The following is a 19,719-nucleotide window of genomic DNA, read 5'->3' as shown; positions in this document are numbered from 1 at the left end:
ATATTTCTTACCTTGGTCTGTGTACAGAGTTACCGGATCAATTCTTAAACCTGGAGTGCCTACCTTCTTCCCTTCCCCAGTACTTCACGGATCCTGCCTCTTTAATCAGCCTCGGGCCCTCTGTCAGCTCTCCGCAGAACCGCCACCATGGATGCACAGGACCGCTGAAATCAGGGGGCATGCCTTCCTGCTGCTGCGGCGGTGGGGCTCCCCAGTAGGTGACTGGATCCTGGACAAGCCCCTAAATTGTGAGAAACACTCTGTAGCCAATAACATAGGCTCAGGCGAGGATCTCAGTGAAGCAGCAATTTTATTCGCGACTGCAATGGCGGGCGTCCCACAAGCAGGAGCGCACCCACTAGTTCCATAACACAGTTTATATACTTTTTCGACGACCAGGACCCTCCCCTGTTTCCCCACTGAGTGGGTAATCCAGGTCCACAATCTATCCGATGCTTCACAGACAATACATGCATGGCCTTCAGTTGCCGGCCTGTTAAATTTCAAATTTCTTTCGACTCTTTTAATGTTTGAAGTGGTAATGTTTCTTTACTTATCTGACTTGACACCAATTGCTCTAAGGAGTCTGGTTGTTTGCATTTTACAAGGTCGTCTGCTAAGCTTTCTATCACTGCAAGCATATTTCAATACCACATTCCTTACCTTTAAACAATGTAACTCTGTGCAAAAACATTTTTATTCCCACACTCCGAACAGCAGGAGGGGCCGGAAAGTAATTCAGCACCAGGCACACACACAGGGAAAGGCAAACTGCTGCCCCTTCTTTATTATACTGAGCAAAATATGAGCATAACTTTTTTTTTTTTTTTTTTTTAACAGCTCTTGTGGAGAGTTGTGTTCAGGGAGATAATTATAATTCAGTGTAGGAGGAAAATACAGATGTGAAATTATCGTAATTCCTTCCTACAGCTGAATTCCTTGGAAAAACACAGGTGATGAATCCAACCATCCGTAAAAGTGAAGCAATAAAACAAGGAAGATAAAAGGTAACTCACACCTTTCAGGCAGAAATGTGCATGCTAATTTATGTATTTAATATATGAACTATGCATCTGATCACTAAAATTTATCCCAGAAAGACATGGCCAAGGAGCTTCAAGTGAAAGGCCATAAATGTCACAGAGTCCTGGCCCACAGAAGAGGCAAACCTCAGATTCAAGCCTAGAATTGTAGCTGTTATATCGTGCCCCTGCTTGCTACTGCTGCCACAGCTTTAAAATCTAAAATCAAAATAGTGGGAGGCCATATTTTGACTCTTTCTCTCTTAAACCCAGATAACCTCGGAGCAAATGAAACATAAGGAAAAGCTGGGAATTGTGTGCAAAGAAGCAAGGGGAGAGAGAGTACTATTTTCCAGGAAAAGTAAGAAACCATGTAGTTTAATGATCAGGCCAAAGTCTGGATAAATTATAATTACTTCTCTTGTTTATTTCTTAGGTTCCATTTATTTACATTATTTATGTCTGTTTTTACCAGTTTGTTTTGTTTTTTAATTCTGTTGAATGTCTTTTCATCCCAGGATCATGAGGTGGTAGCTGTAGTCAGGAGGAGGCTGCCTGCCAGCAGCACAGCAACATTTGTTGTTATTGCAGCTATGGATAAAAATAAGAACTGAATACCACAAACCAATTGATACAGAAACACATAACCAGTAGTGAGCTACTTTGTTTCTCTAACAGAAAATACAAGTTTCATTCACAGGCACTCAGATAACCCCATGTAGGAGGACAGCCACAAGTTTCCTGATGACAAGGGAAAATGACTTCTCTCCAAAGCCAGCGAGAGTACTGGTTGTGGAAAGTCAACAAGCTCAGTGGATGAACACATTTGGCTTTGTTCTTTCCTGTGCCAGCAGGTAGTCCCTCCAAGTCTCTCTGGCCTTCCTTTTCCTCCAGTGACTTTGGCAATTCCCCCTACTTTCTTCTACTGGAAGCTGGAGGACCTTGTACATGGCAGAAGCAGTATTTTGGACGGCACATACTCTCTCTGTCCACAGCCTGTCCATCCTTTGTGCACTTACCTCTTCTGTCAGCAGAGCTCAGGAGAAACTGTTGCCCCCAACAAGGTGAGGATAGGATAAGCAGGGATGAAGGAGTTGGAACGTTACCAGCATGGAGGCCAGAGTGGATTCACTAGACAAGATTTTCGATACTGCCTTCCAAGATGCAGAAATTCTTCTACAGATCAGAAACCCAGTACCCACCTAACAGCATCTGAGAATCCTTCAGCCCAGCATAATTCCACATCAGCAACAATTGCAGAGATGCTCCAGTTTTGGATTGATCTTGTAAGCCATGCAGGCACAGTATTGATGGCCTCTGTCCCAAATTCTACCCCATTCACATGAACAGGGTCAGCTTCCAACCCCACCCCACTCCCCTGATAAGCAGATGCTGTTAGCACCTTGCTGGCAAAAAGGCAGGAAGAGGCATTAAAATGTTAGCCCAACATGTTATCCAAATAGCAGCTCATCTGAAAGTGGTAGGCAGGGGTGGCCTGGAAGTTGCCATTTACACCATGTTAGTCCAAGTCTTGTAACTGATATAAAATAAGGAAGGAAACAACAGTAGTCACTAGTAGGTGCTGTTGTATCAACTTATTACCTGACCCAGAGCACTGTGGTGTCTGCATCCCTTCAAGGGACTCAATATATTCACTCCCCAGCCACTCTTTGTAAGTCCTCCTCTCTTTTACAGGCACGATCTGAACAGCAGAATCCTTAAAGATCAAGTTTTTTCCTTGGAAAGTTGAAGAATCAAACATTTTGAATCCATTTCCATTGCTGTCATTTCCAAAATAGTCCTGACAAGAATGCAAAATTTTCAGTATTTTGCAAGATTAAGTGCTACATTTCTCTAGTACAACATGAAAGGTGATAGGAACTATTTAGCAGATACTAACACACAACTCTAGAATCTGTGTTTGCTTTTAGTGTCTACTATATAATCTACTCCAGTAGATTATATACAGAATCCTGTCATTGGCAATTACAAGAATTTTTGGTTCTTGTTACTATCTAGAAAGAGCTGTACTTTTAAAACATTCTTCTGTGCAAGTATTATTGAGTAACACAGGGTTTGACTGCCTGGGAGTGACCAAAAGCCCAGCACGGAGATACCCAGTATTGCTTTTAAACTAGTCAACTGCAGTATTGACATGAATCTAGCTGTGGCAGCCAGGTATGGTCTGCCTAGTTGGTTTACATATACATGACTGCAGTGTAAATATGCCCAGCAACATTCTGTTACTATACACTGTTGCATTGCTAGGAAAATTCCAATATGGAAAAGTTTTGGTGTGTACTGTTAGACTTAAAAGTCATTCAGTTTGGGAAAACACCTTAAGCTCCAGGAAAGTTACTACTGAAACTATTGGCTGGGCGAAAAGTTGAAATCTCTTGTGGCACCAGAGTGGTTTTACCAGGAGAACTACAAGGGATGCATTTTACCTTCTCTTTCCAACTCCAAAAGGACTCTGCGCGGTGCACATGCTACCAGTCCCATGACAGAGGGGACATAATACAGCAGTACAGTCTTACTGTCTTTATCCTTGGTCTGTGTTAGACCATAACAAACTCCCCCATAGAGTAAATGTGTAATTAATACCTGGGCCTTGTCCAGTAGTCCATATACAGCAAAAATGTTGGTATCTGGGTGAACCATAATGGCCTGAGCTGGCACCCGAGCCAGGTGACACTGAGCAAACTGGGTGACTTCAGCACGGGCACCATTTCGACACAGTAACTGGAAATCACTGGACTTCAAGTTACGGGCCCAACTTTCAGTGTTCTTACCTGAAAGAAGAAAGTAGTCACTGTCACACTCATTGAATGCTTTAGAGCAATAATGCTCAAGAAAAAAACTGAATTATAATAAAGAGACATGTAAAACTAAATACCATCTGTGTTCTCAAACACGGTCGAGTGCTTCACAAAGGCCACATCCCCAGAGTCCTGTGCCAGGCACCTTTAGGAAATGTGAGATAGAAGTTCAGTTCAAAGCATCTTTATTGGGACCACATAATTTCTAATAACCAACAGATTTAGGAATCAGTTTTGCGTAAGTTCCTGCAAATAAATCCACTGGACCCTAAAGTAATGAGGAAAAACAGAACATGAAGTGAAACATCTTGAAATGAGAGAAAACTAACATCTTTGCAAGGTTTAAAAAATAAATAATTTCAAGAGAGTAATACAGCAGGAAATAGTGATTCATAATGGTGTGAGAAAGGACAATAAAAAGGGCCAACATTAGATAAGCAAAGGAACAGAAGATGTGTGATACTCAGCGCTGTATTCCCCAATTGGTAACAACAGCTTTCACACTTTCCTTTTAAAACACATACAAAGTATATGTCATTGAGACTTATGTTTTCAGGAAGCATTGCCTAAAACAGGATCATTAAGCCCACCGATCAGGAAGACGTAAAGCTGTAACTGAGCAAGGATTACATAGTACCAAACATGAAGAAAAATTTTTCATGTTAACAATTACCAAAAATAAATTCTGCATGTACCTGGTTAAACATGAACAGTTATAATCAAGGGTATTATTACCACAGAGCTGACACTGTCATGCAGAGAACCTGGTATGTGCTGTTCAGTGCATTCCCCATCAGAAGAGATTGTTTCCAACAGACTTTTTAGTCAGCTGTGGAGTTTAACTTGCTTCAAGCAGCGGGATATACACAAACTGAAAAACCTCTCACACCCCACCAGGTTAGTCTGAAAATATCCAGAGTTGAAGGAATCTGGAAACCTGAGGCTGAATTTTAAGTTCACGTCAGTCACCTTCCATACGTAACTCATTCTTGTTTCAGAGATTACTTAAAGCATTACAGCTAGACCCATCCATTCCTCGTAGCAGATTGCTGCCCTCCATTTTTGCCTCACATCCCAACTAATCTTTAAATCTTTTAAATTAATCTTTCAAGGCTCCAAGTCTTTGGGTATGGCTTATTCATTTGGTGACTGGTAGCTAGCTCTGTTAATCTGTGAAGTATAGCAGAGAATACAGTTTGCCTGTAAGGCATGTACCACAGCAAAGCAACTGGACGTAGCTAAATAGATTTGTGAAAAAAAGCTAAGTCCAGCACTTGAATATTTACCAGGCAGCTGCTGTTCCAGTCTCCTCCCCTGAAGGAAGACAACCACTCACTGCCAGCTCTGTTACATGTGCCATTACTGTCAGAGGTGAAGGTCAGGAAAAAGAATTGTTACTTCCCTATCTACCCAAAGACTCAGGGCTTTGAAACTGTTAATGGCCTCATATGTAGATGTCCACTGTTACACAGTAAGTATTTATTTTATTTGTTATTAAGTATTTATTCCATTTCACACTATTTCCAACCCCATACCTTGCTCTGAAGAGCATTTGATATTTGAACATAGCTGCTCATGCTGTTCAGAAACCTATTTTTGCATACAGCTACAAATGGGTAAGTGAAGAGACACACACACAGAGCTCCCTGTTTCTAGCTTGCCACGCTCAGCGCAGACTCTCAGCAGCCAGACCCTGACTACCATTTGCCTCTTTCCTTGCATAAACTCGTTACGGATGACCTGACCAGAGCGGTAGACTGCCATACTATCAAGCAACACTGGAGACTGATGACAATGCACACGCTCCTCACTAGGTGGGTGTCTTTTGCTCTGGAAAGAGAAACATGGATTTGGCTGTTGGTCGTCTGTTTGGCTGTGGGCCAGGAAGCTGGAAAAAGGCTCTCATATACACATACACACACACATCTCCGCATTGCTATGACCAGCACAGCATCTTACAAAGGGGAAGGCTGCTGCTGTTTCCAATAGGCTGTTTTTAAAAACAATTATCCTTTTTACTGACTGGGATGCAGAACAGTTCCTCATTGTGTTCTGACAAACTGACGGAGTAAATAACCACCATATGTATTAATTACCTGAAGGCTCCACTGTAGCTGTAATAACGTTCTTGGCTACTTGCACTGCATTTATTGTTTCCACTATCATCTCCAATGCACAGTTGACAGAGTTTTGATGGGTAATTATCCTGATTAGCTGAAGGCACACAGCTTGCAGAGAAAAACTCACTCACAGCTTAAAAAAATAAATACAAAAACAATATAGTTGAATAAAAAAATAAATAAAAAACAATATAAGTTGAAGGCACAGCTCTTCACAACAAAGGGTAGTTACACTGTCATGAAGTTATAACCAACACTGGTTTTAGTAGAACACTAGAAACATGAGTTATAGCTATTTTACTGGAATTCGTAAATTAAAACTTCTAAAATATTTTCAAAGCATCATCTAACTGATTATGTAATGAAAGTAAATAGCTCCCTGGAAGACAGGAAATGTACAAACAAATTTAGAACCCAGAGACCTACATTTATAGAACCTTTGCTAGTTCTGCTACATTACTCCACTACTACAAAAAGGTTGAAAATAAATGCAATAAAATTCAGGACAAGAATACATTGTTTAATGCAGTGACATCCCAGAGCCAGAAGTACTACCTAGAGGGGATACATCTGTATCCTGTTATTGACATCTGACTTGCGTCCATATCCTCAAGCAAGAGCTGAGATGGACACGTGCAAAAGCAGGGTTTTCAACACTATATGATAAAGTTGATTAAATTAAAAAAAAAAAAAAGGGAGACACTTCAATTACATTTCTGAAGATTGGAATAAACCTTTGTAGTTTGATACACTGGAGGCCAGGACTACCATTGAGATGGATCTGGACAAACACACTGACAGGAATCTTGAAAGGTGAATGCAGAATCCTGCTTTTAGGTTGGAATAACCCCATGAGAGGCTGAAAAGAAGCTCGTAAAAAAAAGGACCGGAGGGTCCAAGTGGAAACCAAGTTGACCAAGAGTTAGGATTCTGCTTTTTTTTCAATGAAGGCTAACAGACAGAAATGACAGCAAGGAAAATTTTGATTAGGTATAAGGAAAAATTCTTTACACCAAGGATCATCCAAAACTGGGACAAGGGCCCAGACAGGCTATAGAATCTCCATCCTCAGAGTTGCTCAAAACTTGCCTGGACATGGCCCTAGACAATCTGATCTAACTGGACATGCTTTGAGCAGTGGACTGGACTACATGACCCTTCCAACCTGAATTAGCCAACAATTTTTTTGACAAAGGAAAGAGAGAAAGGAATCCTTTCCTCTTACATCTGTTAGATTTAACATTCTCAACATGACCCCTCCATTAGTCTAATCATGTGGCAAACTTAAAATTTGCCAAATTGTTACATTAAAAATGCAGCACCCCTTCGCAAACAAATTAGCTTAATATAGAGCTGTGCAATATCGAAACTGTACTTTCCTAGTGGAAGTTTGTAACTGGATTATTACTGTATTTTTGATATATGGTACCATCATCTTACCTTGAGGAATATTGCAGTCTCTGGGCTTAATAATGCCCTTCTTAATTAGCATACCAATGGGGATATTCCATCCAGCTGTTCTCCCCAGTCCTGTGTGGCAGGACTTCTTCCCTTTCAGGTCACTGATGGTGAACGCATTGGATGGATTCCGTTTCACTAGCGCCACAGCATAGTATGCATTGCTGTTGTCATCAGCTTGCAGAAAGGAAAAAAAAATGTATTATTGCTTTCCTTAATCATTCCCACTGCTTAATGACAATGTACATAACCATTACACTTATCTGGTGCCAACTTCAATTGCACCGACAATCAGCCAGTCAGGAACTATGAACACACACAATTATCTTCATTTGTCTACTCCATGATGTTGCATTCATTCATGGCCTATATGCTTGAACTGAGTAAACTACAGAGAAATACAAGCATTTTGTTAATGCTAATTATGTACATAACCTTCAAAAATGGCATTTGAGTCATTAGTGACTTAACAAAACTGCTCTGAGAAGTTGTTTTTAATGTGACAAATCAAACCTGTGTTACAATTTCCATGAGTTTTGCAGCACATTGAAATTCTGCCTTATTGACAAAACACCCATAAGCTCTCTTTTCATCAATGACTATGAGGTAGCCACGTTGATGAGGAATAATTTGTTTTTAACTGGAATCTATTGTGTAATTTCTGTATTATTCTTATTAAAGTTACTTTGATTTTGTGAATACTCATTTTTCCAATGCAGAATTGAAAAGACAAATAGATATATGTAAGACTTGAAACTGCAGAAGACTCATCCTGGTCCAACAGCAGGACACAAAAAAGTTGCCACAAACTCATTGTAGGAACCCAGCCCACACTTATTTCCTCCTCTGTCCATGATGTGATGACAATAATATTTATTTCCTCTGCAAATAGCTTTTCTAGCAAGGCCCGGGAACAGAGGCTGTGCTCTTAGAGCTGTTTTCAAACTGGGAAAATAAGGCCTATATTTATATTTCCTGACCTTCTTACCAGAGTAACTTTCTCCGGCAGCTGGTACAAGGCCATATGTCTTCCCAGCTGTGTAAATATCAGCTCCACCCAGAGCTACAGCATCACTTTCCTTTTTCTGAAAAATAAAATATACAGTTTCTGTGAAAAAACAGCAGACACCTTCCCTGCTACAATGATGACAAAGAACTCCAGCATCATACCCACTGCATCTCAACAGACAAGTCTGGTAGCAAACAAGCAATCTGCTGCTAACCAAACCCCCCCAAACATGAGTAAAGCATCCATGAAAGGAGCTTTCAGACAAAGGCTAGAACTCAATGGGCAACAATACCTTTGTTACCCTGGAAGAGCAGCAGGGTTCAGGCCCATCCATACCATATGAGTTACAGATCACCCCCTTGAAATCCAACATTGCCTAATCATCACGTAAGAGCACATCTCTTTAAATCCTACCTAGAGAGAGCGGCTTGTGCTAACTGGTTTACTGCATAAGGCTCGTAGCAGCCTACCTGGATCAGCTCCATGCACTCTTCTTTTGTCTTGGCTGAAATACACTGGATTGCTGGTTTCAAATTTTTTTTCCTAAAAGCAGTAGCCATTTCACCACATTTCCAAATCTCCTCAGTTGAAATAACACACCAGTTCAGGCTTTCTGGCAATGCTGCAGAAAATTGGAAAGGAAGTATTACAGTTCACTTCTTTTGTAAAAGAGGAGGCGGCATACATACTGCTCCACTGTCACGTGTCATACATGTTATTTAAAATGTTCAGTTCTGTGTTTCCCCTCCCTCTAGCTTAGACTTACACCTGCTTCAGGTACCACAGAGGTCTCCAGACTAGTGGTATGTCCACACTACAAATCTATCCAGTATGAAAGAACAAGAACTCCTGTGACTGATGATTACTAAGCACAGCTACAAGGTGTTAATTGTTTGCAGTCTGATCTCTTAAGAGTGCAGCAAAAAAACACACTGAACACATTCTTCCTCATACCTAACAGTCACTGAGCAGGCCCCAAAAGAGACAAGTCCTGGAGGTCAGGGGCTTTGCCACAGCACTGAGCATGTCTGGGAGGTTCGGTGGCTGTAATTATTTACCTGTGTTTCTGAGTATCCCAGAATACACATCAATTCATTTCTATGTTCTTCTGATAGTATAAAAGACCACAACAGACCAACCTGAGGACTTACACAGTAACACATTGCTGGTTCCCCTCTTTAGTGGGTAAGAAATGGAGTACCAGGTAGCAGTAACAGTTTACCAGATTTATGTCTCGCATATAACTAAAAGACTAGAAAACGTCTACATCCTGTGACACAAAATGGGCCTATTTACCCAGGAAAGCATTCTGCGATGTGATACTGTTTCTAGGTCAAAATCTGCCCTTTCTCCATGCTTGAAGATGAGATTGGCATCTTGCCATAAACCTCAAGAATCAGATGAAGACAATGCAGAATAAGGATGGTCTCCATTATCAGCTATTTTTGTTCATGGTTTTCAAGAGCAAACCAAAGACAACTTACTGTTGGGGTCACAGCTCAAGCCTTCCATGGCATGAAGATATTCATCACCCAACCATGCCTGGTAATTCTGAGATGTGATTGCAATGAGCTCTGTGGTGGAGTCTCTGAATATAAGATTCTGGGCACCATAGGCTGTGGAGTCAAACATCTGAAACTTTGTGCCTGCACCATTGAATCTTTGCTGTAATGTTAAAGAAAGAAAAATATCTGTCACACATTCCTCTACCTAGTATCACGTCTGTGATGACATAGTTCATGTGCAGGAGAAAATCTGTTGCCTACAGAACAGACAAACAACTAAGATTGTATTTACTGAAAATCCACAGGTTAAGAATTACTGAATGGGGGAAAAAAAGCCAAAACAAAACAAAAGATCTCAAGTAATTTTCAACATCCCTGAGTCTTTGAGGGCAAAAATGACCTCCTACGTCCCACTCTGCAAAATTCTCTTCAGGACCTACTGATGCTGAGTGCCTCCCATACTCCTTCAAACCCAAGAGCTGAAGGTGCCCAGATATCCTGTCTTCAACTCAGCCAGGTGGGTGGAAGAAACCTTCTCAAATACAATGCATTGATGAAAAATGGTGTCCTACTTGTCCCTGGTTCAGGAGCTGGAAGACAACTGTCCCATCTGTGTCAGGCCGCACTACGACAGCACGAGCTGGGATTCGGGCCAGGTGGCAGGTTCTCCACTCTGTCACATCAGCTGTGCTACCGTCGCGGCACAGAAGCTGGAAGTCCTGGGAACGAAGATTCTGGGCCCAAGAAGAAAGTGTTTTTCCTGAAATCAGACAGAAAATGTGTATGGTATGGACATCAGGCAGGGCTGATAACTCTGGCTCCAAGTCTGCTCTAAGCATCACATGCATATGTGGAGCAGAACACAGCTTTCCTGAGCATCTTTGAAATATTCCTGACTACAACATAACCTATGCACTTTAGTCTTGTATCTCCAATAAGACAATACACAGTCTAACACTTGTCCGACTGCACTGAACTGTACTGTGGCCTGCAATGGTACTCGGAACATTCCTAAGTCTAGGAATATACACTTATTTATTTATTTATTCCCCTTCCACTTCTTGACTTCCTGCTGAAACCACTGGGTAGCCACAAGCAACATCTACATTTGTAACAGCCTGGGTATAAAACCAAGACTTTAGTGCTACTTTTGTTCATGATTTTCAAGAGGAAACCAAAGACAACACTCCCTTTCCACATGCAACTAAGGATTCCACCTCTCACCCTTACTGAAGCTAGCAAGTGTTAGGAAAAAAAAAAAAAGAATCAATCACCTATCTCCTGGTGCATACATATATGTGGGTACATCTACTTTCACTATTAGAGCATTTTGCTTGATTACTCAATTCAAAATAAATCAAACATCTGACATTATGCTGTCATCACAGGCACTGTACTTCACAGCTTGCAGCCACTGCTCAACAAACTTACCATCAGTGTATTCAGGAACCGTGCTGTGCTTCACGAAAGCAACTGTTCCAGCATCTTCAGCTAAACACCTAATAAATGCAAATATTAATAAGCATTATGAAGCACAGCTTCCATGCACTGAGCACTGCCGACTGACAGCCAGAGAACTGTGTGCTGTGTTCCATCAGCCAGCAGACACTGACCTATTTCCTTGTGCTGAGAGTTTAGCTCAAGGCAGAGACTAGGGGCTGACAGAGCATGAAGTAAACTACTGCTCTCATTTGGTGAACACGGACAACATGTTCTGTGCTGCCTGGGACAAATATCATGACTGCGGGAGAGTTTTCTGTCTAATGCAGTCACAGAATCTTTTGGGGAACTACAAAGACGGGAGCAAGTGCTTCCCAGGAGTAAATTATATCTCTGCTCAGTCAGTGTTATTACTCAGGGGCTGGGAACTGCAATGCAGCATGCAGACAAGAAGGAGGAAAATAGAGCAAAGACTGGTGTGCGAAAATGGAGGGCAGAGAATTCAGAGAACTGTCATAAGAATTCAGTGCAATTGAGGGGAGATAACTGTGAAATAGCTGTGTAGGGTGGCAGTTCAGCTCTCAAATTCTAAGGGTCATCAGGTTTTACTACTTTTACAAACTGCTGAAACAAACATCCAAGACTTGTGTCAACAGTTACTGGACCAAGCAAACAGCAATGGGATTTTGCTGACCAGTACAAGTGCTAAATATCTAATTTAAACATTCACACCTGAAATAGTGGGTTTAGAATTACTTTTAATAAATCTCTAGGTTCAAATTGTGGTCATCCTAACACTAGAGAAGATTTTCTAATGGGATCAGCTGGAAAGTTCTCTGGCTTCAGTTTCCTGACAGTGAGGTCTGGACACTATGGCTATGGATAGAGATAAAAAGAAACAGAGCCATGATTTTTACCTGAAAGCCCCACTGTAGTCATAGTATTGTTCCTGTGAATTTGCTCGGCATTTGTTCTGCCCAGACAAATCCCCTTTGCAAAGCTGACAGAGGGATTTGGGATAATTTACACTATTTGCTCCAGGAACACAGCTCGCACTGAAATAGTCACTAACAGCTAAAAGTAAAATTAGAAGAGACATTTTTTACAATGAATAAACAATATCCCACAACATCATTTGAAAACATATACACAGTACATCTCTTAAAATGGTTAAAGAAATACATTCTGTTCTTAAAAGAGTTTCCTTTCCAAGTTTAAAAAAAATTGTCATTTTCATCAGACCTATGTTAGGTCTACTCCATCTTAAAAGGAGCATCCAAAACACCAAGGAACAAAACAGCAAATAGAACCACACATTTCTGTCCGTGTGCTGGGGTCCCAAGAACATACAGAAAAATATTGCTGAAGAGCAGATATTTGCCCTCTAACTCTTACCTTTTGGAAGGTCACATCCCATTGCTGTGAGGCGCCCACTGTCAATTAGATAACCCACTGGCACGTCCCAGCCAGCAGTTCTGTTGATGCCCGTGTGACATGAACTGATACCTTTCAAGCTGTTGATGGTGATATTGGAGCCCTTCTTTACTACAGCCACAGCATAGTATGAAGTTCCAATCTCTGCAACGCAGGAAGAAAAAGGAGCAAATAAAAGTGGCATGTGTCACTGTAATGCTGCTGTGAGGTTGACTTGTGGCCTCTTGTGGCTCCCCCACCCACAGGCAAGTAACGTTTTTCACACCCCTGTTGAGAACCTGCTGACTGTGGGTACATATTCCCCATTATCTTTGTAGTGTGAAATGTCTTAAAGGCCACAAGCAACCTACTCTAACTTTGAAAGTCACCCTGCACAAGAAAAACGTGGTATTAAGTAAACCAAAAGTTATTTTGTATGATTATACCTTGATCATATACTTCCCCAACCACAGGTTTCAGACCATGCTCCTTCCCAGCCTGGTAAATCAAACGACCATTCAGCGTCACTGCATCTGCCAAATAATCCTGTGCAGACACAAAGTCAGAATACATATTGAAGCTTAGTTATTAATATTTATTAACCGTCAGAGACAGAGAATCCATGAATTTAAGAGAAGAGGTCAACATCTATGGGACCTCTCTTTCCTCCACAAAGTTCTTTTAAGTACACTCAGAAATTACTGAAGAACAATTACTGAGAGGGATTTTACAACTTCAGAACTGCCTTCCTTCAGAAATAGTGCAGAAGCCAGCCCAGGACCATGATGGCCTCACTCGTCTTCACAGTCCAAAGGAACCTTAGAAATGGATCTGTGTTTTCTTCCTGCAGATCTGTGACAGATCTTAAGGCCAATCAATTAGGAGTTTCATTTATCACTAGCTAGCGCCCCAAAGCCTGAAGATTTAAATAAAGTAAATATACTTTTGAGTTTACGCACAGATTGTTTGAAGTGATGTGTTCTGGGGACACAAAATTTGAATGCCAAAGTGTGCACTCAAAAATAGCTGTGAAACCTGTTGGCTTGTACCTCAACAGACAAACAGCCATACATTTGCAGCGGGTAGAGGAGCAGATGGCAGCTGAGCTTTTGAGCTCCCTTTAGATGAAAAGCCTCCTATCAATAGCTTGTGACTAAACCCCAGCATATAAAACACAACACGGGAGAGAAAAAATGTCTATTGTATTTAACCTTCAGTAGTTTACAGCCTACAGACCTTAGCTCCCTTAAGTGCATACAATCACATCTGTGGTGGCACAGCAGGAACAGTGTGGGTATTTTTTTTTAAAGCAAGGATTTGCCAATGCATCTAGCAAAAGCACGGGATAATTCACATAGAATTTCTGATTAATATATATGCAATGGGAATGTGAATTAATTATTTTCAGAAGGACTTCATTTCTGTGTCACAACCCTTGAGGATTACCTACAGAAGTGTTTAAACACCTGCTGAAGAGTATGACCAAATTAAATATTGCCAGGGTCCCTAGATTAATATTTAGTCATTTCTCAATTTTTAAACATCTTCAATGAAAAATAAGTGTTTTACTTTATCCATGTGCTAACACATTCACAGAACTAAGTCCAAGTTATGTAGTGTTATAAAACAGCATATCTCTGCCCCTTCAGCCTTTGTGTCCCATCCCCTTTTTGGCTTCAAAGAGCAGAGTTCAGTGCAGATGCAGACTCAGGGGTTCCATACAGCCCTACACAGAGTAGGCCAGTTTAAACATTTAGTAGATTATTACAAGAAGAAAGAGGTCTTAAGGACAAAGTCTTGCCTGAAGCCTTACAGAGAAGATTCATTTTATCAGAAAACTACTTACTCATGTTTTCCACCTGCAGGGTTCTGAGTTCATCTAATCAAGTTTTCTAACAAGATGCACAAAGACTATAATTTATTAACATATGCATCCATATTCCCCTTCCCTCACACTCTGCCAGTGAAGACAGCCATGACTACCTGCCTCCACATTTCCTCCAATATCCTCTTGTTGCCTCTCACTGCCTCCTAATGGGGGAATTGTTTTCCAAACACTATTTTGCAAAGCCACGTTTATAGTCTTTAAAGTCTTCCCCAGAGCTGAACTTTTTTCCCCAAACTGAGCATGCTCTGGGCAGCTGAATTAATACAGCTGAGTTTGCATGTCCACTGCTCACCCTACTTGCTGCTTTGTCTCCCTCTTGTATCCTGTTTGGTATTGGGATATTTGGCTTTATACTCATTTGTATATAAAATTTCCATGCTGAGATCCTAAAAAAGGAGTATTATCCAGAGTTTACTAAAAGACAATCCACTTAAAGGCTCAGCAGCACAGCTTTAACTGCTGTCCGCATCGTACTACTCCACCCCTTCTTAAGTATCTACTAAATAAATCTAACAATTCTGAAATCAAAGATTACTATTTAGGAATGAATATTAAAGACCTTTACTTGCATTCCTAATGACTGGCCATATGTGACTAGCCAAAGAGAAGAGACAGGGCCATTCTGACATTCAGGTCCATATGCATACCGTTATGTCTTTAAAAATATATATATGCTTTGATTTTTCAAATACATGAATGCAAGGAAGCATATGGCCATCTGCCCGCATCATCAGATACTCACAGAGCTCTGTACATCACCATGTGGTTTATTTATTAGGCACACAGGCTTATTAAATCACTGACACTTATCACTTACAACTCACCTTGATCATCTGGGTACAGTTAGCAGCTGACCCTCCCTCTGTACATTCTAGAGAGGGAAGGATGCCAGCCCCAGCAAAGGCCTTACTCATGTCATTACATTTGGAAAGTTCTTGCTGGGAGACAGTGCACCACCGGACACGTTCCAGGCTGAGAGCTGCAAACACAACACCAAAAGAAAATATTATAAAATAAATTGGTATCTTTATAACAGAGCTTACCATCTGAAGGTTCCCAAGGAGCCAACCTTTCATTTTGTTTCTCTCCCCAAAAATGGGGCTCATTCAACAGTGATTTTTCTCATTTCTCCTGCTTTCATTCAGATTAACATGCACTTAATACTGAAGTTATTTGGACTGAAAACAGGATAGTCTCCAACTCAGATACTAAAACCTGATGGCATTTATTTCTGACATAAGAAATATGAGTATCATGGAACAAGTCAGGGCAGCCAGGCTGTTATTAAAACTTTGCAGAACAGGACATCTTTGTCTGTGTTAACTTTTGGGGGCTGTAAGTTTGTGAGTTTCTGTGCCATCATTCTTTTCAGAGAAAAGCCTAGTTCTGGCTTAAGGAAGCTTCTCAGGGTTGTGTTCTGGAGCCACCATGGAGATGTATATGGCAGCATTTGCACAATGTGGTCACTTAACATTGAAGAAAAATTCATGACTTTTTTTTTTTCCTCCCCAAAACTTTCTATTTGCAAAGAATTCTCCTGAACAGATTCCAGGGTCAGAGGTATTGCACAGACAGATGGAGACACATTTAAAATATATGTACCACAACAGAACAATCCTTAGAGAGCACCATTTACTACAAGAACTACTGCTTCCACCTGTCTGCTTGAGACACATCCTGGGACACACACAATCTTTCCTGTTTAGTCAGAGGCATCTAAAATGATTATTTAAAATGACACGTAACAAAGCCAAAGAGACTGCCCAGGGACAACTATGTCTCAAAAACCGCAAGTTACTACCTGGAGCCCTGCCCCTTTCCTTGTTGGTCTAAATAAAAAAAAAAATAATCATAGGTGCTGAAGAACCTTGCCACTGGGCTTATTATGAAAAGTAGAAAAGTAAGCTTGTCTCTTCAAAACACTCTTTCATAAGAGGCTGTTACCACAGTCACGAAAAGGGGTGGGCAGTTCCATGAATGAAAAGACTTGTGTTAAGTAGTGGAGATTCCACTAGTCAGTGAAGAAAGAAAGGTGTCTTTCAGGAGGCTCCAGTGGCTGTCTTGTACATACCAAAGCTACAAACGCTTTGTAGGAATATATTACCATGTGCAAGTTGTGCAGCTGTATGTAAAATGAGAGTATGCTTTACACTGAAAAATGACTACAGGTCATTTTTGTAAGCAGTTGGCACCAAATTCCATTGCTTTTTCTTCAATTTTGACTTTTAAGTTGGAGCCTGCCTGAAGTTATTTGTAACATAGTTTTCTACCAGCTCTAACTGGCCCTCTGCTTCCTCATCATTGTCATGAAGTTGAGACACAACATCTAATTTTCTAATTTTATATGATTCCACTAGCACTCAACAGTAGCTACGTACTTTTTCTGACTCCATGGCTGCAGACTAAACAAGATTGTTGATGCCATAAACTGTTTTCCAACAGGTACGGAAAGAGAGGGCTTGGCTTACTCCAATTCAGAGTCACACTTGGAAAGCTTACAAGAAGTTTTCACAGTAGCATGTGTAGTAGAGGGAAAAACAAGTTCCCACCTCTGTAGGAGGTGTAGGAATTCTGAGAACCAAGAAGCTTAGCCTCATCTACCCAAGGGAAATCTTCACTATTAATTTACTGGGGCAGGAGGAAAAAAATAGGTTTTCATTGATAAAGGCTTTCCCCCCACACTCCCCAAACACAAGCAACTGGAAATTAAATTGCTCTCTCAGCATCTCAGTATACATGGCTAAGTACCATTCTTCAGTGTCAACATTTTGGCTTTAAACACGAACACACAGGAATAATGCACAAATTGTATAATTGTATGAAGAAACCACTAGCCACACACACCTGAAACATGAAGCAAAGCTTCATGGCTCCACGTTTCAGCCTCGATAGTGAAACCACACAAATCTGTTTCTTCCTGCTCCCCCCTTCTCTCCCATCTGAGAGAGGTACTTAGTTTGTCCCTTTCAGAACTACTGGACATTGCCCAGCATCTGGCTGGGTACTTTCCTGTAACAACAAATCTCTGTTTCCTTCCTTGAGAATTAATAGATTTGAAGTGGGCTTGAGTACAGAGCAGGTCTGTAGTTAAACTATCTTTCCATTGCCAGTCAAGAACATGTTAAAACAGTGGACAAGACTCTAAACCAAAGTTAATTCACAAACGTGGCCCAAACTCCATTGCTGAAAATAACACTGTTGCATTGTTTAACATCTTATCAAAAGGCTACTAATACACTCTCAAAGGTTTTCAACAGAAAATCTAAAAAATAAATAAATGAACTAGGAACATTTCAGAACCAGCGTTCTTTTCCAAAGAACTGTGGAGTCCTTCAGAAACACCATCTACACCTCTAGAGAAATTAAAAGTATTCACCACCAGAACTTGGGAGTGACAGGAGAAAGCCAACATGTCACACAGATCATGCTGGATGGAATAAAGCTTTTTATTTATTTATTTATTTAAAAATATTTTTTAAACCAAAAAAAGTCATAGAATTGTATGTACCTGCGAGAAACACAACACGGAGACAAAAGAAGAAGATTCTGTGCTGAGGAAATACAACCGATGAGTCAATGATATTCAATGCCATCCATATTATATTCAATATCAACATGATATTCAATATATCCTTGATTTTTCACCCCTCCTATTCTTTCTTTCTATTCCTTTTCCTGACCACCAGAAATTGGTTCTGAAATGGCTCTAGTTTTCCTTTGCTTTCTCACATCACTATTAGTCAACCCCAAAGATACCACAACACAACAACATAGTTTTTGGAGGGCACTTACTAGCATGAACAAAGAGAAGAAGGAAGACATTTCTGGAGTTCTTCATTGCAAAAATCTTTGGGATTTGTGCTTTTTCCAGCCTTCAGAACACCCAAAGAGCAGTGCTTCTGCAAGTTTGCTCTCCCCGGTCTGCTTCTTGGTGAAAATCGGCGGCATTCAATTGCAGGTGCACTTTGTTCCGCAACTTATCTTGCTTACTTTGGCACACGTCACTTCATAATGATCATGGCGGGGGGGGGGGGAGGCCTGGAAAAAAGTCCGCCTCTCTTCACACTGCCTTTACACTTGAAAACAAGTCAGACTAGGAAATTACAAAATATCCAAGGCACCACTGAGGTTGTTACTGCTTTAGCACCACCTATAGACTTAGATAAACAGCTGCACGCTGACTCAGGGGTGTGAGGTAAGGCTGTTTAAAGAAATCCTCATCGTAAGTACGAGTTCTGTGTATTTCCTAAGTTCTGTGTATTCCCCAAGTGCTGGGGCTCAGGAAGTAAAAGTAGATTGAAGTTAGGCACTTTGACAGAGCTGAAGGTCACTTTTCTGTTGCCGTATTCTCAGTTTTGTCATGAATCACAAGGAAACAAGAAACAATAAGGAAGCCTGTGCACTCTACAGGTGGAAGTAGCATGATAACCGTTAGGGTAAGTAATGTGGACTTTAGTCTGAATGTAAAGTGGTATTTAGTGACACCTTGCTAGTACATGACAAAAGCCTTGGAGAAAAGCTCTGTGAAAGTTATTCAGTCATTTCCATATAGGAAAGGGTAATTCCTCAAAGATTTATCCAGCTGAACAGGAAATTTAACTTTATTCCTGATCAGTTAAAAGAGACGGGGAAAATAAAAATGTATATGATGTAGAAATCTCAAAAGTTATTATAGTTTTCAGATTCCTCAGTTATTTCAAAATTTCAGTTGAGATTAAAAATATGATCTAAAAGTTGGTGTCTTAAAACCTCTCACTGCATATCTCAAATCATCGGCCACTTTTCAAGAGGCAGACACTTTCAGCTCCTCTAAAAAAGGTGTGACATTATTTGTCAGAACTTGCATTGACAGTACACACCTTGCATTTCCAAAGACAGAAGGATTCTCAGAAAGACAGCACACCTACTTTACCAATATAAAAAAACGGAAATAATTTTTGGCCATACATTGGTAGCTTACTCTTCCTGCAAGTCTTATAAGCATTTGGCACAGCACCAGCACTATTTTGTCCAGTGTTTAAACCTGCACTCCAAGTACTAACCTC

General features: G+C 40.7%; 1 protein-coding gene across 2 annotated transcripts; it reads right to left on the bottom strand.

Annotated features, from left to right (window-relative positions):
- Positions 1-293: 293 nt before the first annotated feature.
- Positions 294-19,691, bottom strand: MELTF (melanotransferrin). Of its 2 annotated transcripts, XM_080604888.1 has the most exons (16): positions 18,467-19,691; positions 15,499-15,653; positions 13,233-13,332; positions 12,769-12,951; positions 12,291-12,447; positions 11,365-11,432; positions 10,506-10,693; positions 9,913-10,093; positions 8,899-9,050; positions 8,408-8,504; positions 7,402-7,596; positions 5,938-6,094; positions 3,919-3,986; positions 3,627-3,814; positions 2,625-2,823; positions 294-1,613 (listed from the first exon to the last, which is right to left on the bottom strand). In XM_080604888.1, the coding sequence occupies exons 1-16, from the start codon at positions 18,510-18,512 to the stop codon at positions 1,543-1,545; spliced, it is 2,205 nt and encodes a 734-aa protein (XP_080461014.1). In that variant the 5' UTR covers positions 18,513-19,691; the 3' UTR covers positions 294-1,542. The 2 variants fall into 2 exon arrangements, with proteins under 2 accessions (XP_080461014.1, XP_080461013.1); XM_080604887.1 differs by having other exon boundaries at positions 294-2,823.
- Positions 19,692-19,719: the final 28 nt, after the last annotated feature.

The sequence above is a fragment of the Anser brachyrhynchus genome, assembly GCF_964034855.1.
Source record: "Anser brachyrhynchus genome assembly, chromosome: 9".
Classification (NCBI taxonomy): Eukaryota; Metazoa; Chordata; class Aves; order Anseriformes; family Anatidae; genus Anser; species Anser brachyrhynchus.
The sequence above is the reverse complement of the archived record's forward strand: the minus strand, read 5'-3'. Positions and strand labels throughout refer to the sequence as shown.

Bases quoted from the DNA above. Each gene is read 5' to 3' on its own strand.
- MELTF (XM_080604887.1), bottom strand. From the start codon at position 18,512: ATGAAGAACTCCAGAAATGTCTTCCTTCTTCTCTTTGTTCATGCTA. The intron at 12,952-13,232 runs GTATAATCATAC...CCTGCGTTGCAG, and splicing joins TGGGGAAGTATATGATCAAG to AGATTGGAACTTCATACTAT. The intron at 3,815-3,918 runs GTATTTAGTTTT...TTCTTCTTTCAG, and splicing joins CGTGTTTGAGAACACAGATG to GTAAGAACACTGAAAGTTGG.